This window comes from Microtus oregoni, unplaced genomic scaffold, assembly GCF_018167655.1.
Source record: "Microtus oregoni isolate MIOR12 unplaced genomic scaffold, Mior012 000055F_ref0000237, whole genome shotgun sequence".
NCBI lineage: Eukaryota > Metazoa > Chordata > Mammalia > Rodentia > Cricetidae > Microtus > Microtus oregoni.
In genome coordinates this window covers 1192399-1214746 of record NW_024543831.1, presented here as the reverse complement: position 1 = coordinate 1214746, position 22348 = coordinate 1192399, and the positions used below count along the sequence as shown (strand labels likewise).

Here is a 22348-nt window from a genome sequence, read left to right as displayed (position 1 = left end):
CTACAGAGCTACCGTACTGAAAACAGCCTGGTATTGGCATAAGAGACAGGAGGACCAATGGAACCGAATAGAAGACCCAGATATCAATCCACACATCTTCAAACACCTGATTTTTGACAAGGAAGCAAAAAATATCAAATGGAAAAAGGAAAGCATATTTAACAAGTGGTGCTGGCATAACTGGATATCAAAATGTAGAAAAATGAAAATAGACCCATATCTATCACCATGCATAAAACTCAAGTCCAAATGGATCAAAGTCCTCAACATAAAGCCAGCCACACTGAACCTTATAGAAGAGAAAGTAGGAAGTACACTTGAACACATTGGCACAGGGAACCACTTCCTAAATAGAACCCCAGCAGGGGCTGGAGAGATGGCTCAGAGGTTGGGAGCATTGCCTGCTCTTCCAGGGGTCCTGGGTTCAATTCCTGACAACCACAGGGTGGCTCACAACCATCTGTAATGGGGTCTGGTGCCCTCTTCTGGCCTGAAGGCATAGACACAGACAGAATATTGTATACATAATAAATTAGAAAAAAAAAAGAACCCCAGCAGCATAGACACTGAGAGAAACAATTAATAAATGGGACCTCCTGAAACTGAAAAACATATGTAAAGCAAACGACATGGTCAACAAGGCAAAACATAGCCTACAGAATGGGAAAAGATCTTTACTAATTCCACATCAGACAGAGGGCTGATCTCCAAAATATATAAAGAACTCAAGAAATTGGACACCAAAAGATCACATAATCCAATAAAGAAATGGAGTACAGACCTAAACAGAGGAATCTAAAATGGCTGAAAGACACTTTAGGAAATGTTCAACATCCTTAGTCATCAGAGAAAGAAAACTCAAAACAACTCTGAGCTTACACATGTAAAAATGGCCAAGATGAAAAACACTGATGACAACTTATGCTGGAGAGGTTGTGGGGAAAGGGAACACTTCTGCATTGCTGGTGGGAATGCAAGCTGGTACAACCCCTTTGGATGTCAGTGTGGCGATTTCTCAGAAAATTAGGAAACAACCTTCCTCAAAACTCAGGAATACCACTTTTGGGTATATACCCAAAGGATGCTCAATCATGCCACTATCAACTCTGTTCATAGCAGCTTTGCTTGTCATAGCCAGAACCTGGAAAGAATCTGAATGCCCCTTGACCGAAGAATGGATAAGGAAAATGTAGTATTTTTACACAATGGAGTATACACAGCAGAAAAAAATAACGACAGCTTGAATTTTGCAAGAAAATGGATGGAGCTAGAAAACATTATTTTGAGTGAAGTAACCCAGACACAGAAAGACAATTATCACACGTATTCACTCATAAGTGTTTTTTAAACATAAAGCAAAGAAAACCAGCCTACAAACCACAATCCCAGAGAATTTAGACAACAATGTGGACACTAAGAGAGACTTACATAGATCTAATCTACATGGGAATTAGAAAGTATAAAAAGACAAGATCTCCTGAGTAAATTGGGAGCATGAGGACCTTGGGGGATGGCTGAAAGGGGGAGGGGAGGGACAGGGAGGGGAGCAGAGAAAAATGTAGAACTCAATAAATATCAATAAAAAATATGAAAAAATAAAATTGCTATGTAATTTAATCTCAGCTCCACCACCTATTAGGGTTATAATCTTCGATAAACTGTATAAAACTTTTATGAAATATAAATTTTGGTTTTTTGTTTTGTTTTGTTTTGTTTTTTTTCCAGAGAAGTTTTCTTTTTTTTTTTTTTCCAGAGAAGTTTTCTCTGTGTGGCCCTGGCTGTCCTGGAACTCACTCTGTAGACCAGGTTGGCCTAGAACTCACAGGGATCCGCCTGCCTCTGCCTTCTGAGTATTGGGATTAAAGGTCTGCAGTAGCCACGCCCTGCTTTGTTATTTTTCTTTGAGGCCTGCTGGTCTAGCACTTTCAGCCTGCCCCTCCACGCCCCCGCATTTTAACTCTTCCCACCCCCTCCACTCCCTAACCCACCCACCCCCGACCGCCAGCCCCTTGAGCCAGCGTTTCTAGAAATCCAGGACTAACCCGCAAAGTAGTTTGTGCTTTCTACCGAGTGTGGTTGTGGGTTTGTAGCACGAAATCTGGTTTTAGGCGGTGAGGGTCTTGGAACTGCTTAGATAGGCACTCTGTCAGCTGAGCGCGTCCACAGGCGGAGGAGAGCCTGGTGATCGGGAGCGCGCCCGGTGGAACCTGGGGCAATTGGGAGTGTCTGGAGGGGCTGCTCGGCTGTCCGCTCGCCTGCTCATTTGCCCCAGGTGTTTGAGGAAGCACCTTCCACTCAGGCGAGCCTCCACCCCGGTGCCGGCCTGAGTCCCCTATCCTTTAAAGTGGACCCCAGACTCCAGGACCAGGACTTCTGGGCCAGCCTCCATGGCCAAGTGCCGGGCCTGCTGGACTGGGACATGGCCAATGAGTGTTTCTTGTCCTTCACCACGTCGCACCTGCCCAAGTACTTACAGGAACGTGAGTGGGGCTGTGGGGGAGGGTCTCGTGGGTGGCATGATCTCTCTCTCTCTCTTTTTAGGCTTCACTTGGCATACTGAAGGCTTTATTTTTAGATGTAAAACAGTTACAGTTCTCTTTGGGGAAATATCCTTGCCTCTTTTTTGCTTGGTTGTTGCTATTTGCTTTTGTTTTGAGTCCCTTTGTTTTTTGTTTTTGAGACAGGGTTTCACTGTATTGTTTGGAACCTGTCCTGGAACTAGCTCTTGTAGACCAGGCTGGCCTCGAACTCACAGAGATCCGCCTGCCTCTGCCTCCCGATGCTGGGATTAAAGGTGTGCGCCACCACTACCCGGCTTTGCCTCAAGCCTTAACCGTTGACCTACCTCCAGGGCTCTTCGTGTGGGCCACCCCTACTTGTGTTGTCCGTAGTACCAAATAGATTTAACATCGCCGAAGGAGGGGTGGGCCAGTTTGTTCTCTAAATTTTTCCTCCTCCTTGGACCAGACCTTAAGTTCAGTAGTTTGAGGTAATTACTCTTGTGTTCAAAGTGCTTTTTTTTTGTGCCTTGTCTGGCAAAATCGTTGGGTTAACACTACCTTTTCCCCCATTAGTCACATCCACCAGCTCCACTTCCATATATAAATGTCATATGCCTCAGTAGCACAGGAGTGATTGTGCCCAGCGATTTTAGGTCATCCTAAAGGTGGCTTGTGCAAGGCCCTTGTCTTTGTTTCTGGGAAGGTTTTGCATTTTGTTTTGAGACAGGGTCTCACCCTGTAGCCTTGGCTGGGGCCCTGACTTGGTCTTATTTATCCAAGGAGGAACAGCGAGTGTACAGGTGATTAAATGTCAGGGCCTGGGGTTCTGGGGAGGGAGTGGATTGGTGACACAAATTTGGAGATTTTTGGTATAAGTTTGGAATTCAAGGAGTAAGAATGGTTGGAGCAAGGCTGAAGCCTTGAGGTATTCCAGTGTAGAGACTGAGGAGAAAGAGATAACCACCCCAGAAGAATCAAACGGTGGTGTTGACAGGAACCCTGGTGAGAATTTGTTTCAAGAATTGAGGTGGGAGAGTCCAGAGCTCAAGGTCATCCTTGGCTTCTCCAGGAGTTCAAGGGCTCCTTGGCCTTGAGACCAGCGGTGCCCCCCCCCAAAAAAAAGTAACGGAAGGAGGAATAGGGGTGGTCAACACGGGGTAATGGGGTAAATCTGATCAAAAACATTGTGTGTGTGTGTGTGAAAATGTCGTTTTTGGTTTGTTTTGAGACAGGGTTCTGCTCTCCAGATAGTCTCCAACTTGAGATCCTCCCACTCAGCCTCCCTAGTGCTGGGATTACAGGTGCAAGCTGCTATTCACATCTTCCCACGACCTTTTTTATTTTTTTGAGACAGGGTTTCTCTGTAGCTTTGGAGCCTGTCCCGGAACTCACATGCAGGTCAAAAGAGTCTAAAGAGTTAGGCATGGTGGCACATGCCTTTATTCCCAGCCCTTGGGAGGCAGAGGTAGGCAAATCTCTAAGAGTTCATGGCCGGTCTGGTCTAAATAGTAAATTCGAGGACACCAGGGCTTTAAAAAAAAAAGTTACAGTGGTGGCACACACCTGTGGATGCTGAGGTGAGAAAATCTCAAGTTCCAGAGCATCCCAGGCTACACAGAACCTGTCTCAAAAGGATGGGTGGGGCGGGCAGGGATTTTAACCTGAGTTTAATTACTGGAACTCAGGTGAGAAAGTGGCCTTGACCCCACCCCCCACACATGTAAAAGAAACAGATGAGTAAGTAAATATACAAAGGTTTTTTTTTGTTTTTTGTTTTTTTTTTTTGGTTTTTCGAGACAGGGTTTCTCTGTGGTTTTGGAGCCTGTCCTGGAACTAGCTCTTGTAGACCAGGCTGGTCTCGAACTCACAGAGATCCGCCTGCCTCTGCCTCCCGAGTGCTGGGATTAAAGGCGTGCGCCACCACCGCCAGGCCAAAGGTTTTGTTTATTGTTTAAGTCACTAAGTTACAGTTTCCACTTACAAAGCAACTTGAAATAGGTCTTTCACCTAGCCCAGGCTAACTCAAACTCGGTGCGTTGCTAATTCTGGCCTGAATCCTCTGGCTCTCACCACACACAGGCATGAACCACCACTCCTTGCTTTAGTAGGCTGTACATTTACTATTTATTTATTTATTTTTGGTTTTTCAAGACAGGGCTTCTCTGTGTTGTTTGGAGCCTGTCCTGGAACTCACTCTGTAGACCAGGCTGACCTCGAATTCCACGAGATCTGCCTACCTCTGCCTCCCGAGTGATTCCATGTTTTTTATGTTACATTTTAAACATTTCTGTATGTGTTTGTTTGTGAGCTTGCACGCTGCTGTTCGTGCACATGTGGACATCAGTCCTTGCTGTGGGGGTCAGTTCTTTCATCCTATTATGTGGGTCTCAGAGTCTAAACTCAGGCTGGCAGGCCAGGCAGAAAGCTCTTTGACTCGCCGAACCATCATGTAGGTTCTGATATCGCACAAAGTTTCTGTATGATATTTAGCATTCCAGATGTAATCCTTCCACCTCAGACTCCCACGGGCTGGGATTACACGTGTGTGCCCTCACCGACCTGACCTAAAGTTGTTAGGAACATTAGCAAAGAAAGGAAATGAGAGTACCCTTTCTAACTCCCGAGGTGTCCAGTAAGCACACTGTCTCTTTTCAAACAATAACCTAATGATATGGTGGCTCTACCTTTAATCCCAGCACTCGGGAGGCCAGCCTGGTCTACAGAGTGAGTTCCAGGACAGCTACATTTGTTAAGCCCTGTCTCAAACAAACACAACGAACAAAGTCTTGAGTCAAAAGGGATGACAGGTAAGAAAAGTTTTAAAAGTTTCAGGGCCTGGAAAGATGACCTAGCATTTAAGAGAGCTTACTGCTCTTGCGTCTACAATGGCAGTCAGGGCTACATAGAGACCCTGTCTCTAAACAAAGCCAGGTATATAGGTCTGTATAGTTGGTATGCAAATCAAACATGTGCTGATAATAAATGTATGGGAAACATTTTTTTTTTTTTGATTTTTCGACACAGGGTTTCTCTGTAGCTTTTGGTTCCTGTCCTGGAACTAGCTCTTCTAGACCAGGCTGGTCTCACAGAGATCCGCCTGCCTCTACCTCCCGAGTGCTGGGATTAAAGGCGTGTGCCACCACTGCCCGGCTGGGAAACATTTTAAAACGGTTCTTTAAAACACACATAATTTTCCCATTATTAAAGATACAAACAGATTTACATACAAATGAGATGAATGTGCTTATTATTTTTAATGTATTTTATGTGTGTAGGTGTCAGATCCCCTAGGACTAGAGTAACAGACAGTTGTGAGTTGCCCTGTGGGGGCTGGGAATTGAACCCGGGTCCTCTGGAAGAATAGTCAGTGAGTGCTCTTAACCACTGAGCCATCTCTCCAGCCTCAAATATGCTTATTTTCACATAGAAAATTAAATTTTGGTCGAATCTTTGATACTACAGAATTTATGTAGAGTATCTTCAACAGTTTTCAGAGTTGACTGATATTTTGATCTTTTAATTGTACTTTTCATAAATGTAGAACAAAATGGCAGAAATATATTTTTGTGCCACCTCAGTAGTTGAAATTCTATCCTCATCTCAAGACAAAAATCTATAGATTTTTAAATCAAATATTCTTTGTTTTGCTTGTTTTGATTTTTTTCAAGTCAGGGTCTCACTATGTCTCTCTGGCTGTCCTGGAATTCATTATGTAAAATAAACCAGGCTGACTTTGAACTCATAGAGATCCACCTGCCTAAGTCTCCCAAGTGCTGGGATCAAAGGTATGCTCCACTACACTGGCTAAATCAACTATATTAACACAAAGCAATCCAAATATATCAATTGGATACTTACTGAGGAATGATGGCAGGAAAACCTTAAGCATTTTAAAATGCTTAACTGAATATTGTATTACACTTGGAAGTCATAGACAAACGGGTCTGTGAGTTCAAGGCCAGCCTGGTCAAAATAGCAAGTTATAGGCCAGCCAGGACTACTTAATGAGACCCCATCTCAAAACAATCTTTAAAAAAAATATTTTGTCGGGGCTGGAGAGATGGCTCAGCGGTTAAGAGCACTGACTGCTCTTCCAGAGGACCCGGGTTCGATTCCCAGCACCCACATGGCAGCTCACAACTGTCTGAAAATGCAGTTCCATGAGATCTGACACCTTCACACCAACGAACATAATAGTTAAATAAATAAAAAAAAGTTTAAAAAAGAAAAAAAATATTTTGTCGCTGGGCAGTGGTGGAGTACGCCTTTAATCCCAGCACTCAGGAGGCAGAGGCAGGAGAATCTCATTGAATTTGAGGCTAGCCTGATCTACAAGAGCTGGTTCCAAAACAGCCAGAGCTGTTACACAGAGAAACCCTGTCTCAAACAACCAAAAAAAAAAAAATCTTATTTTGTGGTGTTGGAGACTGAACCCAGGCTTGTGCATCTCAGACAAGGGCTTCGGCTTCACTGATGAACTACAACCTCAACCCAAAGTCTTTGTTTTTTTTTTTTTAATATTTATTCGAAATCAGCAGGGTTTTTTTAGATATATTTTTTTATTATGTATATAACACTCTGCCTTCATGTGTGCCCGCACGCCAGAGGAGGGCGCCAGATCTCATTACAGATGGTTGTGAGCCACCATGGGGTTGCTGGGAATCGAACTGAGGACCTCTGGAAGAGCAGCCAGGGCTTTTAATCACTGAGCCATCTCTCCAGCCCCCAAAGTCTTTGTTTTCTGTAACAAAAACAAGGGAGCCAGGGAGATGGTTCAGTGGCTAAGAGCACGTAACTCTGTATGTGAAGTTCTAAGTTCAAATCCCCAGCACCTGCCTCAAAAGCTAGCCATGGGTGTTTGTGCCTGAACCCTAGCATTTAGGAGTGGAGTCAGGTGTATCCCATGAGTGCACTAGCCAGCCAGCCTAACCCAAAAAGAGGAACTTCTGGTTCAGTGAGAAACAAGCACAAGGGGCGGCCTGATGCTCAGCAGGTAGCGGTGCCTGCCGCCTGAGTCCCATATAGTGGAAAGAGAACCAGCCCCTTCAAATTGTCTTATGATGCACACGCACCATGACACATGTGCCCAAGGTGGAGCCTGATAGAGGAGGACATTGGAATCCTGGCCTCCACATGCACACATGCAGGGGCATGCACACATGCATGCAGGCACATGCACACACCCCCCGTACAGACTCATGTATTCCCAGACACAGCTCTACAACATACATTCACACACAGACAGGTCGGTGGACCTCCAGGGCACTTGTACGCATTCCCCATCCCCCACATACACACATGCATACACAGGTGTCCAGACATACACATGCTCTACACTACACACGGGCCACCCACAATAAAAACAAGAAAGGTAGACGAGATGGCTTAGCAGGTGAAGGCTATCGTGCCAGATGACCTGAGTTTGGTCACCAGAGCCCACGTGGTAGGAAGAAGAGAACCAACTCTTTACTTTTTTTTTTTAAATAAAAGGTCTTTTTAAATTTATTGTATGTGCATTGGTGTTTTGCCTGTATGTATGTCTGCATGAAGGTTAGAGACAGTTGTGAGCTGCCATGTAGGTGCTGAGAATTGAACCCAGTTTTTTTGGAAGAACAGCCAGTGCTCTTAACCACTAAACCATCTCTCCAGCCCTGAACCAATTCATTTTTTGGGGGGTGGAGGGAAGGTGTGTTGAGATAGGGTTTCTCTGTACAGCCCTGCTTGTCCGCTTGTCCTGGAACTTAACTCTCTCTCTTCTTTTTGGTTTTTCAAGACAGGGTTTGGAGCCTGTCCTGGAACTAGCTCTTGTAAACCAGGCTGGTTTCGAACTCACAGAGATCCACCTGCCTCCGCCTCCCAAGTGCTGGGATTAAATGCATGCACCACCACTGCCCCGCCTCAACCAAGGAATTTATTTTGGGGTATTATTTGCCTATGCAGAGACTGTAAGTCACCATCTATAAATCCAGGGTTCTCAAATCTACCTACAGACCAGACCCCTACTGTCTGTGATCTCCACTTTCAGTTTGTCTTCCCATATGAAGTTGTAAGTCACACTTTAATAAAGCAGGGATGTAGAATAACAGTTGTGGGCAGGGCTAGGGGATAGGTTTTGTTCCGAACATGACCTGATAAATTATCTTGACACCCCAAGAAAATGTCATTTAATTTTAGATGTGTTAAGCTTGACATTGGCCATAGTAGTATGCCTGTAATCCTGGGAGACTCGGGCAGGGGGATGAAGACTTTGAGGCCAGCCTGTGACTTATAACAGGACCCCATGTCAGGAGGAAAGGCGCGGAAGGGGGAGAGAAGAGTAGGGAAGAGGGGAGATACTGAGTTTGAAGTACTTGTCAATAACCCAAGTAACAACACCCAGTCCACAGCTCTACTTTAGAGACTAGCAGAGAAGTCTGGTATGTAGGTAGATTTGGGAGCCCTGGATTTATGAATGGTAACCCATCTATAGGCGTGTATGAGGTTGTTCAGGGATAGTGTATGCAGAGTGAGAGAAAAATGCAGAGATTCTGAACGTTGGAGGTGAAGGGACTACCAGTCTCTAAGCTTCATACTACCCCGGCTAGCCCACACTGCCCCCAGAAACTTTCAAGTGCCCAGATTATGGGGTAACAGTGAAAATTCTACTATGTCTTGACTTTCTCTCTCTCTTTCTTTGCCAGTTGCGAAATACAGACTCCAAATAGTTAATCCACCAACACTGCCTTTGGAAAAAATACACTACCCTGATAAAGATGGTAAGTGGTGAGCTCTCTGGACATGGTTTTGTTTCCTGAGCTGGGGTTATCCTGCTCCCCAAAGCTATGGTAAGTCTCTTTTTCCTCTGCACAGGTCCAGACATTAAGCCCAATCTGTGGATGTGGGTGGACCCAAACATTGTGTATCCTCCCGGCAAGCTGGAGGTCAGGAGACCTAAAAGGGTCTTGAAGGAGGAAGAAGCCAGCTGCTCCGAGGCTTCAGGGGCACCGCTGCAGCTGCCGTCTGCCAGCCATCCATCCCCTCCTCACAAGCGGAAGAAGAAGCAGAAGCACATTGCCTCTTCTAGCGCCTGGGAGGAGGTACGGATGAGTGGGCACAGCAGTTGGGTGTCTGAGGGCCAGAAAAGGATGAACACCTTGAGAACTGCTCTGTGCCCTTGGGTTGGGGAGAAGCCCAGATGGTGGATGCTAGACTGCTCCCGCGTCTGCCACTGTATCCTGGAGCGGAGGCCAAGGAGTCAGGACCAGATCCTACTCTGTGCCCCTCTAGCTTACAGAAGAGGAGGAGGCCAAGGACCAGGATGACAGCTCCTCTGTGGCTCTCCCATCCCTTCCCACAAGGGGCCCCCTCCAGAGTCGCAGGAGGCTTGGACAAGCTATCAGCCCAGAGGGGAGGCTCTGGTTCCGTCCCCCTCTCAATTACTTCCATCTAATTGCCCTGGCACTCAGAAACAGCGCCCCCTGTGGCATCAACGTACAGCAGATCTACAGCTTCATTCGGTATGTGCCCAGGAGGCCTGTGAGGAGGGAAAGGGGGAGGGTCAGGGTCTAATAATTTCCAACCTGGCCCTGGGCTGCTGACTCAGTTTCCCCATCTGGGCCTGAGCATATATGTACCCTCCTGGTTTTCTTTCCCAGGCAAATGCATGCCTATCCCATGTTCAGGAACGTGAGCACTCCCACCCCCTTCTGCCTCTTAAAAACTCAGCCTTCCCTCGGATATCAGTCCACCTGGGCCAAACTGCAGCTTCTCCCACCCTGCCTCCAAAGATTAGCCAGAGTAAAACCCAATATTCCCAACATCTTCCACCTACTGCCCTTAGACTGTCCTGGCTGGCACAGAACCCTGTACCCACTGGGGTCAAGAAAGCCTCACTGAGAATTTGCTTTTAGTGTGCATACGTGCGTGCGTGCGTGCGTGTGTGTGTGCGTGTGTGTCTGTGTGTATGCATGTGCATAGGGCCTCATTTTTGAGATAAAGTCTTACTTTGTAGCTCTGATTGACCTGGGTCTCATGATATAAACTAGAGTAGGCTTGAACTCGGAGATCTACTTGCCTGTCTCCCAAGTGACAGTGTTTCTCTGTGTAGCCCTGACTGTCCTAGAAATTACTACGTAGACCAAGTTAGCCTCAAAACCAGAGCTCCACCTGCCTCTGCCTCCTAAATGCTGGGATTAAAGGTGCGATACCGCACCTGGCTAACACTCAGCTTTGATATTCATGTCCGAGTGAGTATCGGGGGAGGTCTTCCCTGATTTTAGGCAGAGAACCTAGCATGTTGGTTCTCTCATGGTTTGATATCAAAATCCTCAACCCTTGAGGGATGGGCAAAAACGAACCTGGGGTTGGGGACAGTAAAGTGGGTTTAGGAGAAGAAAATTCTCAGCCGAGCATGGTGGCACAGGCCTGTAGTCCCAGCACTTAGGAGGTAGAGGTAGAAGGTGGACCAGGAGTTTATGGTCATCCTCAGCTACCCAGAGGGTTCGGTGTCAATCTGGGCTACATTAAGACTCTCTCAAAAAGACCAAGGAAAAGAAAGGGTCATAAGCGATTCCCGGGATCGTGGCTCTGCTAGCAAAGGTTCCAGACCAGCCTGCCCCGCTTCACCCTGCTAGGAAGTTCTGAGGCTCCTGGCCCAGGGGGAGAACAAGGCCTAGAATATTTCAGAGGAACCACACCCTTCCTACTTTTCCTCCCTGTCCACAGAAAGCACTTCCCCTTTTTCCGGACAGCTCCTGAAGGCTGGAAGAACACAATCCGTCACAATCTCTGTTTCCGAGACAGCTTTGAGAAGGTGCCAGTCAGTTTGCAGTGTGAGGTCCACACACGGCCTCGATCCTGCCTCTGGAAATTGACTGAGGAGGGACACCGCCGCTTTGCGGAGGAGACACAAACCTTGGCTTCCACACGGCTGGAAAGTATCCAACAGTGCATGAGCCAGCCAGGTGTGAAGCCTTGTCATGGGTGGGCCCAAGGGTGGGGGACCTGAGGCCCAGACCCTAGGCTAGATGTACCCGCCAGGCTCCCACTCGAGAGACAACTGTAGGAAGCAGGGAGACTAGAAGTGGTTGAGGCCTTCTGAGACCTCCCACAAGAGTGGAACTAAGCTGTAGGTTGGGAAACCATGGTTGCAGCTGGCGCTGCTGGCAATTCAGCATGCTGGGAAATCAGTATGAGCTGGGTAAGAGGTACAGGGGGTTCTGTGCAGAGACAACTCTTCCATAGCAAGCAGAAAGGCTTCAGAAGTGGTAGCATTGGAGCCTTGAGCTCTGCGGGACAGCATAGCAGACCCTGGGGAGAGCAGGTCAAGGTTGTAAGCTCCTCTAAACTCTCTTACAGATGTGATGCCCTTCCTCTTTGACCTCAAAGAAGAATCAGCCATGCCCTATTAAAGTTCCCTTTACAACACCTGTGTGTGTGTGTCTGTCTGTCTGTCTGTCTGTGTGATCTCTACGGATGAGGCCAAGCAGATGGGTCCAAGTGGGAAGTAGAATTCAGCTCCAAGAATGAGTATAGGGGTTCTGCTGGGTAGTGGAGGCACGTGCTTTTAATAGCACTCGGGAAGCAGAGGCAGGTGGATCTCTGGGTTCTAGGCCAGCCTAGTCTACAGAATGAGTTCAGGACAGCAGGGGTTACACACAGATAAACGCGTCTCAAAAAAACTGAAAGAAAATAGGAGCTCTGGAAACTGGAGGATGCGCCTGAGGCGATGAGGCAGTTGCCTGATAGGCACAAAGGGAAGATGCTGCTTTTCCTTCAAAGGAGGAAAATGTTCAACTCTCTTCAGGTTCGTGGAGCATGACGATCATCTTGGGAGATGCTGGTTTGTAGCAGTCAGCCCTGGCAGTGCCACCTGCTCCTTCAGCTGGCAGCTGGCAAGCAGCTGCTGGTTCTAAGCTGAGAACAAGAGACAGGCCCTGCCTCAGCTGCAAGGGAGGGACAGTGCTTAGGGAACAGATTACCAGACTTGTCTGAGATGGCATCGAGTGTGTAGGCAGGCTGGCCTTGAACCAAGACATGCTTGCTTTGGCCGCTGGGACTTCAGACCTCACCATAGCTGACTTCTGTTTGAAACCTTCAGTCAGTGAAAAGACAAATGAGGCTGGTTGGTGGTGGCACATGCCTTTAATCCCTGCACTTGGGGATCTGAGTTCTACACTAGCCTGGCCTACAAAACAAGTTCCAGGACAGCCAGGACTATTACAGAGAAACCCTGTCTCAAAAAAAAGAAAAAAAAAATCCCTCATGGGTGAACCCAGCCATTTGGGTTTTAGTTAATTCCAGGTGGAGTCAAGATGACACCCAAGAGCAGCTATCACACGTCCACCCTTGTCAGCCTGACACAACCATATCTCCTTAAGTCATGTTTAATTTCCAAATGAAAACAATAACCATGACATAATCATGCCTGACATAACTATCCCGTGTACAGTAGCTAAGGCATGTGTTTAACCAGGTCATAATCATTCTTAACACGGTGGACACAACTCTTCCCTCACACAACAGCGAATACATTTTACATTTTGAAATAGGTGGCAATGTCCCTTTTAGTATTGCAAAAGTGAACACAACCACTGATAGTCTCTTAATTGATGTTACATTACATGGTAAATTGAAAGAAAGCACTAATACCTGTGCAAACATACTTAACAAAATATGACAAGCACTTGTCATCTTTTTCTGCTACTGGTCATGTGACCTTGGCTGGTTTATAGCTACTTCCTCTCCTATCCATTCTGTAATTCCTCTGCCCTCAGCACCTAAGTAGGTCTGTGCTCTCTTCCTGGAGGAGAGACCCACACCTTCATTCCTGAAGGGTCTGTGCCCTTTGTCATCCGCCTGAATTAGGCTGTCCTTTCCTATTGACTCTAATCACAGGACATCACGGCACCAGAAGACGCCCTAAAGATCTCTTGGACTCAATCCAGTTTTCCCAGGGCAATCTGGATCAACCATCCCTCCTAACACTTATTCCTTTCTTGGCTTGTTGACTGGAGGGCATCAGAAGTCCAAAGTGGCCAGGAGAAAATCTGAGCTTCCAGATCATTGGAATGTTTGTTATCTCCTGGCTGGTGCGTTCCCTCATCAAGAAACAAAACTAGGCCAGCAGAATTTAAGGAAGGAAACAGAAAGGAAAAGAAATTCGTAGTGGGTCACTAGGGGTGATAGTGAGTGGAACTATTCCTTTTTCCACTCTTTGGCTCCTGGACCTGTGGGTCTTTGCTATGGGAGAAACCGTGCCATATATTGGTCGCTGATTCCGAGCATATACCACCTTAGCCCTCCAGGCTGCTGCCATCTAATTGGTGCAGTAACTCTGTCTTCAAGAGGCCATTCCATCTTCTGTCAGGCCAGCTACTTCAGGATGGTGAGGAACATGGTGAATTCATTGTGGCCCTGCTGTTAAGACTTCTCTGACTGTGAAGTGAGTTCCTTTGTCAGGAACAATATCACGACGGTGGATAAAACATTCTGTAAGTCGGTGGATGGTGGTTTGGGCAGAAGCATTACGTGCAGGAAAGGCAAATCCATAACCAGAGTAAAGACAAAGTTTTGTCCTTTCTATGGAGAAGGTGGTCCAATGCAGTCAACCTACCAATTGGTCCCTGGCTAGTTACTCCAGGGAGTGATGCCAGATCTGGTGCTCAGTGTTTGTCTCTGCTCTTGGCACATCTTGCCCTCAGCTGCAGCAAGGTTAGTGTCAATCCGTGTTGTCAGGTCCATGCATAACCCCAATCTCTGCCACCATGGCCCCTTTGTTCATGGGCCCATTGGGCAATGACAGGAATGGTTGGGGAAAGAGCCACAAAATGCATCATCCTATCTGCGTGATTACTGAATTCCTTCCTGCTGGTGGCCTTTTGATGAGCATTTACATAGGACATTTCAAGTCCCTGACCATCCAGCCAGTCTAGTGGCTATAGACCATGAATAAGTCAGTTGCACATCTGGCCATTTCTCCTTCCAAATAAAATGTACTGCTCAAAGTTCTGTCTACTGGTATCTTAGAAAGCCATAGCTGTCCACTTCCGGGTGATTCCTGCAGAGCCATCAGTAAGTCAGGCAGAAAGAAGGCCTTCTCTTCCTCAGTCTACCGATCACAGGGCACACTCCAGAAGGCTCTAACTGCATGCTTGGCAGCAGATGGCATTGTTAGGTGTAGAAACCCGTTATTTGAGCAGCTTTTTCATGTAACTTTCTTGTGCCTTCAGGACCGGCCCATGCCTGATCATGTATGTATACCACTTCTATTTGATAGGAGATTGCTGCTGTGCATGTCCTACTTTATGACTTGGTGGATTAGATAATACCCAGCTCGTGATGGGCAACTCGGGTTGCCTGGTAACTTGGTGACCCATTGTCAAACATTAAGTTTCCATCAAGGCCCAGTAGCCAGCCAAAAGCTGCCTCTCAAGAGGAGACTAGTTGTCTGCAGATGATGATAGACCCTTGCTCCAAAATCCCTGTGGTCTCTTCTGTAGTTCATCTACAGGAGCCTGCCAAAGGCTCCAAACAGCATCCCTATCTGCCACGGAGACCTCAAGTGCCCTCAGGTCTACGTAATCATATGATCCAAGCAGTAGAGCAGCCTGGACCTGTGGAGGAGCCTTCTGTTCCAGGCTCCACTCGAAGCTCACGGCTTTCCGCACCGTTTGACGTGTGGGCTGGAATAACCCCCAGGAGAGGAATGTGCTGTCTCCAGAATCTAAGTAGGGTCACAAAACACTGTGCTTCTTGCTTGGTGGTGGGAGGAGCCAGGTGTTATGATTTAAAGCAAGAGTGGGACCCTGGCGGATTCCATGGAGAGTGAGGACCGTGCAAGAGACCTTTGCGGCAGGTGGGTGACAGATATGCCATAGGAACAGAGTTTGAACGCGGAGTTTATTGAGAGGAGGGTAGAAGGGAGGGAAGGGAGACCGAGAGGGGTAGAGGCAAAGGCCTGCTTGACTTCAGAAGAACAGCTGGAACAGCTGGGAAGAGAAATGGGGGAGTGGGTGGAGCTTGTTTCTTTCTTTTCTTTTTTTTTGGTTTTTCGAGACAGGGTTTCTCTGTAGCTTTGGTGCCCGTCCCGGAACTAGCTCTTGTAGACCAGGCTGGCCTCGAACTCCCAGAGATACGCCTGCCTCTGCCTCCCGAGTGCTGGGATTAAAGGCGTGCACCACCACTGCCAGGCAGGAGCTTGTTTCTTAAAGGGACCCTTTGCACCTGCGTACAGACTAGGACCCTGGACAGGCCAGGGTACTGCCTGAGTGCATCCTGCAAGATGACAGGGCAGGCCAGCATAATGCCTGAATCCTAACACTCCCATCTTTCTCTCTCTCTCTTTTTTTTTTTTTTTTTTTTTTTTTTTGGTTTTTCGAGACAGGGTTTCTCTGTAGCTTTGGAGCCTGTCCTGGAACTCCCTTTGTAGACCAGGCTGGCCTCGAACTCACAGAGATCCTCCTGCCTCTGCCTCCCAAGTGCTGGGATTAAAGGCGTGCGCCACCACCACCCGGCCTTTTTCTCATTTTGAAAGGTGGGGAAATTAAAGGGAATAGCGGGTTGGACAGGGATGGAGTACTGGGTTCTCAAGACTGCTTCCTGATGATTTGTGGGCATTGAAATCTTGGGGGTGTCTAAGGATGCCGGGGTGCTGGCCACATCCTGGGGTAGCTGGTTGCTTCACTGCTGTTCAGTCTCTGTGGAACTGTCCAGTTTCTCTTGGACCTGGGGAGGTGCTGGCAGAACAGAGGACAAGGTTAAGTTTAGGGGAAAAAATTTTTTTCTTAAGGTCCTGGTGATTGAGGGGGAGGGTGTCAGGACCAGGGGAAAGTGGGGAGGCTTGGCTCTTAGGGTAATTGAGGGAGGGGTACATCTGACCTGTTTGAGGTGAATCCTACCAGTCAGCTCCCTTGAACTTACAAGAATTCTTTGAGTTTGTGAAAACATAAATTTTGGACACATTAGCATTTACTGTTTATAATCTGTATTGAAATTTGTCTTGTAGGAACGGCAGGGTACTCATGTCGGAAATGATGGTGACAGACTTTTTAGCACAATGAAAAGTATCTTTTAGGTCTATAGTTAGAAGGTGACCAAAGGAAACTTAAAATCTAATGCAAGTAAGTGTAACCAACAAGTCCAAATGATTGCTCCATCCTACTCACTTGGTCCAATCAGCACAATGTTGTTGTATAGAGAAGCAAAGGGATAGTTTGTGGAAGAGACAAATGACCAAGACCCCTTCAAGCTAAGTTATGATGCAGAGCTATAGAGTTACTGTATCCCCGAGGGTGAACTGTAAAGGCATGTTGCTTAGCTGAAAGCAAATTGCTTCTGGTGGTCCTTATGAATCAGTACCAAGAAAAAGGCATTTTCTAGATTAACAGCTGCATACCATGTACCACGAGATGTGTTAACCTGCTCAAAGAAGAACACTACATCTGGTACAGCAGCTGTAATTGACGTCACTGTCTGGTTGGGTTTTCCATAGTCCACTGTCATTTTCCCATGATCCATCTGTCTTCTGCACTGGCCAGGTAGGAGAGTTAAAGGGAGCCTCCACCCCTGTCTTTTTCATGTCCTTGATAGTGGCACTAATTCCTCTGCCTCCTGAATGCTGAGATTAAAGGTGTGCACCCACTACCATCCAGCGAGACACTGTTCTTGATTCACTTTTCCTTGGCAGTGACAACTCTAAAGGTTTCCGTTTCGCCTTTCCAACTATAATAGGCCTCACTTCACTCCACGGTTCAGGGAAACAATATGAGAATCCTGCTGACTTCTAAGTATATCTATCTCAACTATACATTCTGGGACTGAGGGAATAACCACAGGAGTTTGGGGGACCCACTGGACCTACAGTGAGTTGGATTTTAGCCAAACCTCTATTAATCATCTGACCTCCATAAGCCCCTACTTTAACTAGAGAGCCACAGTGCCTCTTGGGATCTATGGGAATCAGCCTCAATTCAGAACCGGTATCCTCCAATAAACCCTGGAGAGTGTGATTGTTTCCTTTTCCCCAGTGTGTGGTTATCCTTGTAAAAGGCTGTAGGTCTTCTGGGGAAGAACTGGAGAAAGGCTAACAGCAAAACTTTAAGTATTTTATCAAGGTCCTTCCTCAGGAGAACTTGATCATCCCTTCTTCCAGGGGTTCTTGGTCTACAAAGTGGTTCAAGTCTGGAAGATGATTCATGGGCCCAGATTCCCTTTCACCACAATCCAATGGAGCCTCTCTTTCATTTGCTTGAGAGAAAATTCTGCTTATACAGAACAAACAAAAATGCAGTAGACTGGGGCTGGAGAGATGGCTCAGTGGTTAAGAGCATTGCCTGCTCTTCCAAAGGTCCTGAATTCAATTCCCAGCAACCACATGGTGGCTCACAACCATCTGTAATGGGGTCTGGTGCCCTCTCCTGGCCTGCAGGTGTACATAGAGACAGGATGTCATATACATAATAAATAAATAAATATTAAAAAAACAAAATGTTGATGTTTTTTCCATATTAAATCTAGATTCTTAGCCGGGCAATGGTGGCGCACGCCTTTAATCCCAGCACTCGGGAGACAGAAGCAGGCGGATCTCTGTGAGTTTGAGACCAGCCTGGTCTATAGAGCTAGTTCCAGGACAGGCTCCAAAGCCACAGAGAACCCTGTCTCGAAAAACCAAAAAATAAAAAATAAAAAAATAAATAAATCTAGATTTTTCACACAATATCAAAAAGCTCAGCCTGATCCAGTTTTATGTTACTTCCACCTTATCCCCGCCTTTACTCTTTCCCCCAGACATCTGCTGGAATGAATTAGTAAACTTATTCAGCTCTTTACTAATGTAGCAACCTCCTCATGGACTGTACTCTTTATCTTCCCTCCAGGAGCTTAGCTGTAGGTCTGGTTATAGATCTGGAGGCAATTATCGGTAGCCCTGAGGGACATCAGCATTATCTTGCCTGCCTTCTTCAGGGAAACTCACTGCTGGTTTAGCAGATAATGGTGGATTAATTTTCTCAAGGGTTTGGAAAGGCGGTATTTTAGGAGGTGAGGGTGGAGAGACGAACCCTGGAGAACCTAAGGACTCAAAAGTTCTCAGCCTCAACAGCGCACGGACAGGATCACATTCTTTACCAGTCGATGGCCTTAATTTAGCCAACACCCTCCAAGGCTGGGACTTGAACTTTGGTGTAATTCAGCCAACCTTATAATGAGGGAGCTCCGCGGCTGCCAGAGAAGATTCTCTCCCAGGGCACACTTAGAAAACTTAAAGTTACTTATGCACATCTGGAGTGGGTCCATTTTGTCACTCAGTTCATTGCTGTCCTCTGTATTCTGAGATGCTAGAAGGAGCATATCCTTCGTTCCCTTGTCAGTTTATCCAGTGATGTTAGGAGCAAGAAACCAGCATCATCGTTTTCCTTGTGTTTTCCATAAATTGTCAAGTTTTTATAAACCAAATCCTTTGCCTTTCACAACTGGTGAATCAAGATAAATAAATGCAGAAAGAAAAAGAAAAAAGAAATGGATGGTACATGACTGCTGCTAGGTGTGGTGGAGGAGGAAGTTTATTTGTAGGTGTGAGGGAGAGCAAAGCCAGGGGCAGAGACATCTGGGAGAGTCCAAAATGGACATGACCCTGAGTCAGGCCATGTGAGGAGATCAGGGAGGGGAGAGAGGAGAGTCAGGAGACCAAGAGACCAAAAGGAAACAGAGGTAAGGAGCACCAGGCATAGCCAAAATGGCTGGGTAATACAATAGGAAGAGCCACTGGGGAAAGGGCTGGGTAGGGCATGCGTGTTCCAATCATACCCTGTAGCTGGTAGGGCAGAGGGATGCTGGGAGAACCTGGTGCCCAGGTCCACTCTGATATGTTAATTAGGCACTTCAGTTTGGGGTTTGAGACCTAATAGTAATCAAATGCATTGAAGCTTGTGAAATATCCCAGCGTGGTGGTGTAGGCCTTTAATCCCAGCTCCTGGAGGCAAAAAGGCAGGTGGATCTCCAAGTTTAAGACCAGCCTGGCCTACAGAGTGAGTTTCAGGACAGCAAGGGACGCACAGAGAAACTCTGTCTCGAAAAACCAATAGAAGAAAAAAATCCCTCATAGGTGTACCCAGTCACCTGGATTTTAGTTAATTCCAAATGTGGTCAAGTTGATGGCGAGAACGGCCATCACGATAGTAAGGACTCCAGACGGAGCACAGTACAGTGTTATTTGGTGCTTGTTGGATTTGGAATCTGCAACATCTTGCCACAGAAAGCAGTGAAAGAGGAGTCCAAAGCGCAGGTCCTGCCAGTTGGGTAGATGTCGACCAAATGGTACTTGAAGCTGCAGCTGGGACTAAGAACAGACCTAGTATTGATGGGGCAGTGGAAGGATTTTTCTCTAGGACCAGAAAGGTACTGGAAGAGATGGGAAGACAGTATGTCTTGAGAAACTCACAAGTTCAAATCTTACATGTTGTTGACATTTGGTCTCTTCTTTGAATGCCAAATCAAAATGTGCTCATTCAGATGAACAAGCCAGGAGGTGGTGAGCCAATCGGGAAGGAGTGAGAATTTGGAACTGAGTCCCCTCTGCTCCTGCTGTGGTCTGTCAGTGACATCAGGACAAGGCAGGACACCCACAGCATAACAGTCCTGGAAGATACAAGTCTCAGGTTGTGGCCTTCCTAGCTGCTTAAGGGTAGAGCAAACTGACTGTCCCCCCTCAAGTCTGAGGGCAACAGGTAGGAGCCAGAACATAAGGAAAAAGAATAGGGCCTAAGAGTAGCCTATGGGCAAAAGACCTTACTACACAGCCTGATTCCGTAATCGAAGATGAGGCGACTCTCTCTGAAGTTGGCCCCAGCTCCACCTGCATGCTATGGCAGGTATGCACATAACACATCAACACATAATTTTTAATTTATGTGTATGTGTGCACATTTGTGCAAATGCCTACAGGGGCCAGAGGTGTTGAATCCCGCTGGAACTAAAATGATGGGAGGTGGTAAGTCACTCAGGGTGGGTGCTGGGAAGCACATTCTTCTGGAAAAGCAGGAAGTGCTCATAACAACTAAGTCATTTCTCCAGCCCCAATAAAGATGTTTTTAAAAGTGCCGCCGCCGGGCGGTGGTGGCGCATGCCTTTAATCCCAGCACTTGGGAGGCAGAGGCAGGCGGATCTCTGTGAGTTCGAGACCAGCCTGGTCTACAAGAGCTAGTTCCAGGACAGGCTCCAAAACCACAGAGAAACACTGTCTTGAAAAAGCAAAAAAAAAAAAAAAAAGTGCCAGGGCCAGGCGATGGTGGCGCCTTTAATCCCAGCACTCGGGAGGCAGAGGCACGCGGATCTCTGTGAGTTCAAGGCCAGCTTGGTCTACAGAGTTAGTTCCAGGAAAGACTCCAAAGCTACAAAGAAACCCTGTCTCAAAAAACCAAAAATAAATAAATAAAAAATAAAAATGTAATGTATAATTTAAAAATATAAGTTAATAGATAATCATCTATAATAGTAAAGCTTGTAGTCATGTTAGATTTTCTAGATGTACAGAGATGTATTTCAGATAGGTAGGTATGCTTCAAACCTTTCAAAGTCTACAGAATATGGCATTTAAAACGTTTTAAGAATTTAGGACTTTTCATGACGATGAGACACGTTTGCTCCTGGTAGCACCAATAACTTCCAAGAAGAAGATGGGCATCGAAAAGGCTCCTTATGGAGTTGGTTAGCCATTTGGGCAAGAAACTGCTCTTGCCTGGACTGCCTGATGAATTGGACATGCAGGATCCACAGAAAAATGACTGCTGAACTTGCCTAAAGGTAAGACGATCCTTTGGGGTTCCTGCTTCATGAAAGAGTCAGCCAGACATTCTGCAGGACACAGAAGAAAGTGACTGATAAACTGCCAATATAGGCAGATCTGTCTTTGAAATTTCTTGCTTTATGGAAAAGTCTGCTGGATACTATGGGCCCATAGGCTGAAGATGGATGTCCCAATGGTACAGAAGAACTCTGTGTGACTGTCCAGGCAGCGAGATGTCTCTGTCTATTCTAGAGTTTTGGAAGTTGCTTACAATGTACTTACTGTTTACTTAGGTAATATTATATCCTTTTGGAATCTTTGATGGAGTTGAAGAATTTATAGTTATAGTTTTCCTTAGTTATAATAAAAGATAGATATAAATATTGTAACTGTAATTCTTGCTTGATACCTGTTTTGTTATATGTAATTTTACTATGTTAAAGTTAAAACCTTCCTTTTTTATTTAAACAGAAAAGGAGAAGTAATATGGGATTCCCCTTTGTATGCTGTGAATACCATTGGTTAATAAAGAAAACTGTTTTGGGCCTGCACAGGGAATAAAGGTGGTGGCAAAAACTAAACTGACTGCTGGGAGAAAGGAAGCAGAGTCAAGGGAGAAGCCATGTAGCCCTGCCAGAGACAGACATGGTGAAACCTTGCTGGTAGGCCATAAGCTTTGTGATAAAATATAAAATAATGGAGATGGGTTAATTCTAGATGTAAGAGCTAGCTAGCAACATGCTTAAGTAATTGGCCAAGCAGTAATTTAATTAATACAGTTTCTGTGTGTTTATTTTAGGAGTCTGCGCAGCTGGGAAACGAACAAGCGGCTCTTATTACAACATCCTACTTCCTCATTCTAGAGCCTACTTTGGAAAATGAGGCCTCTTTCTTAGCCTGGGAAAGGAATGGGATGCAGTACTGTGCCTAGCACAAAACCTGGGTCTTTTTCTTTATAATTAATTTTATTTACTTGTTTATTTATCTATTTATTTTCTAAATACCAATCTCAGTTCCCCCCTCCCTCCTCTCCTCCCACTCCTCTCCCCTCCCCATCTGCTCCTTAAGAGAAGGTAAGGCCTCTCCT

The 22348-nt window shown here is 46.3% G+C and overlaps 1 protein-coding gene across 1 annotated transcript; it reads left to right on the top strand.

Moving 5' to 3' along the window:
* Positions 1 to 2419: 2419 nt before the first annotated feature.
* Positions 2420 to 11890, top strand: Foxr1 (forkhead box R1). The gene is made up of 6 exons (XM_041638396.1): positions 2420 to 2480; positions 9182 to 9256; positions 9351 to 9577; positions 9768 to 9997; positions 11205 to 11443; positions 11838 to 11890. Exons 1-6 carry the CDS (start codon positions 2420 to 2422, stop codon positions 11888 to 11890), a joined length of 885 nt encoding a protein of 294 aa, XP_041494330.1.
* Positions 11891 to 22348: the final 10458 nt, after the last annotated feature.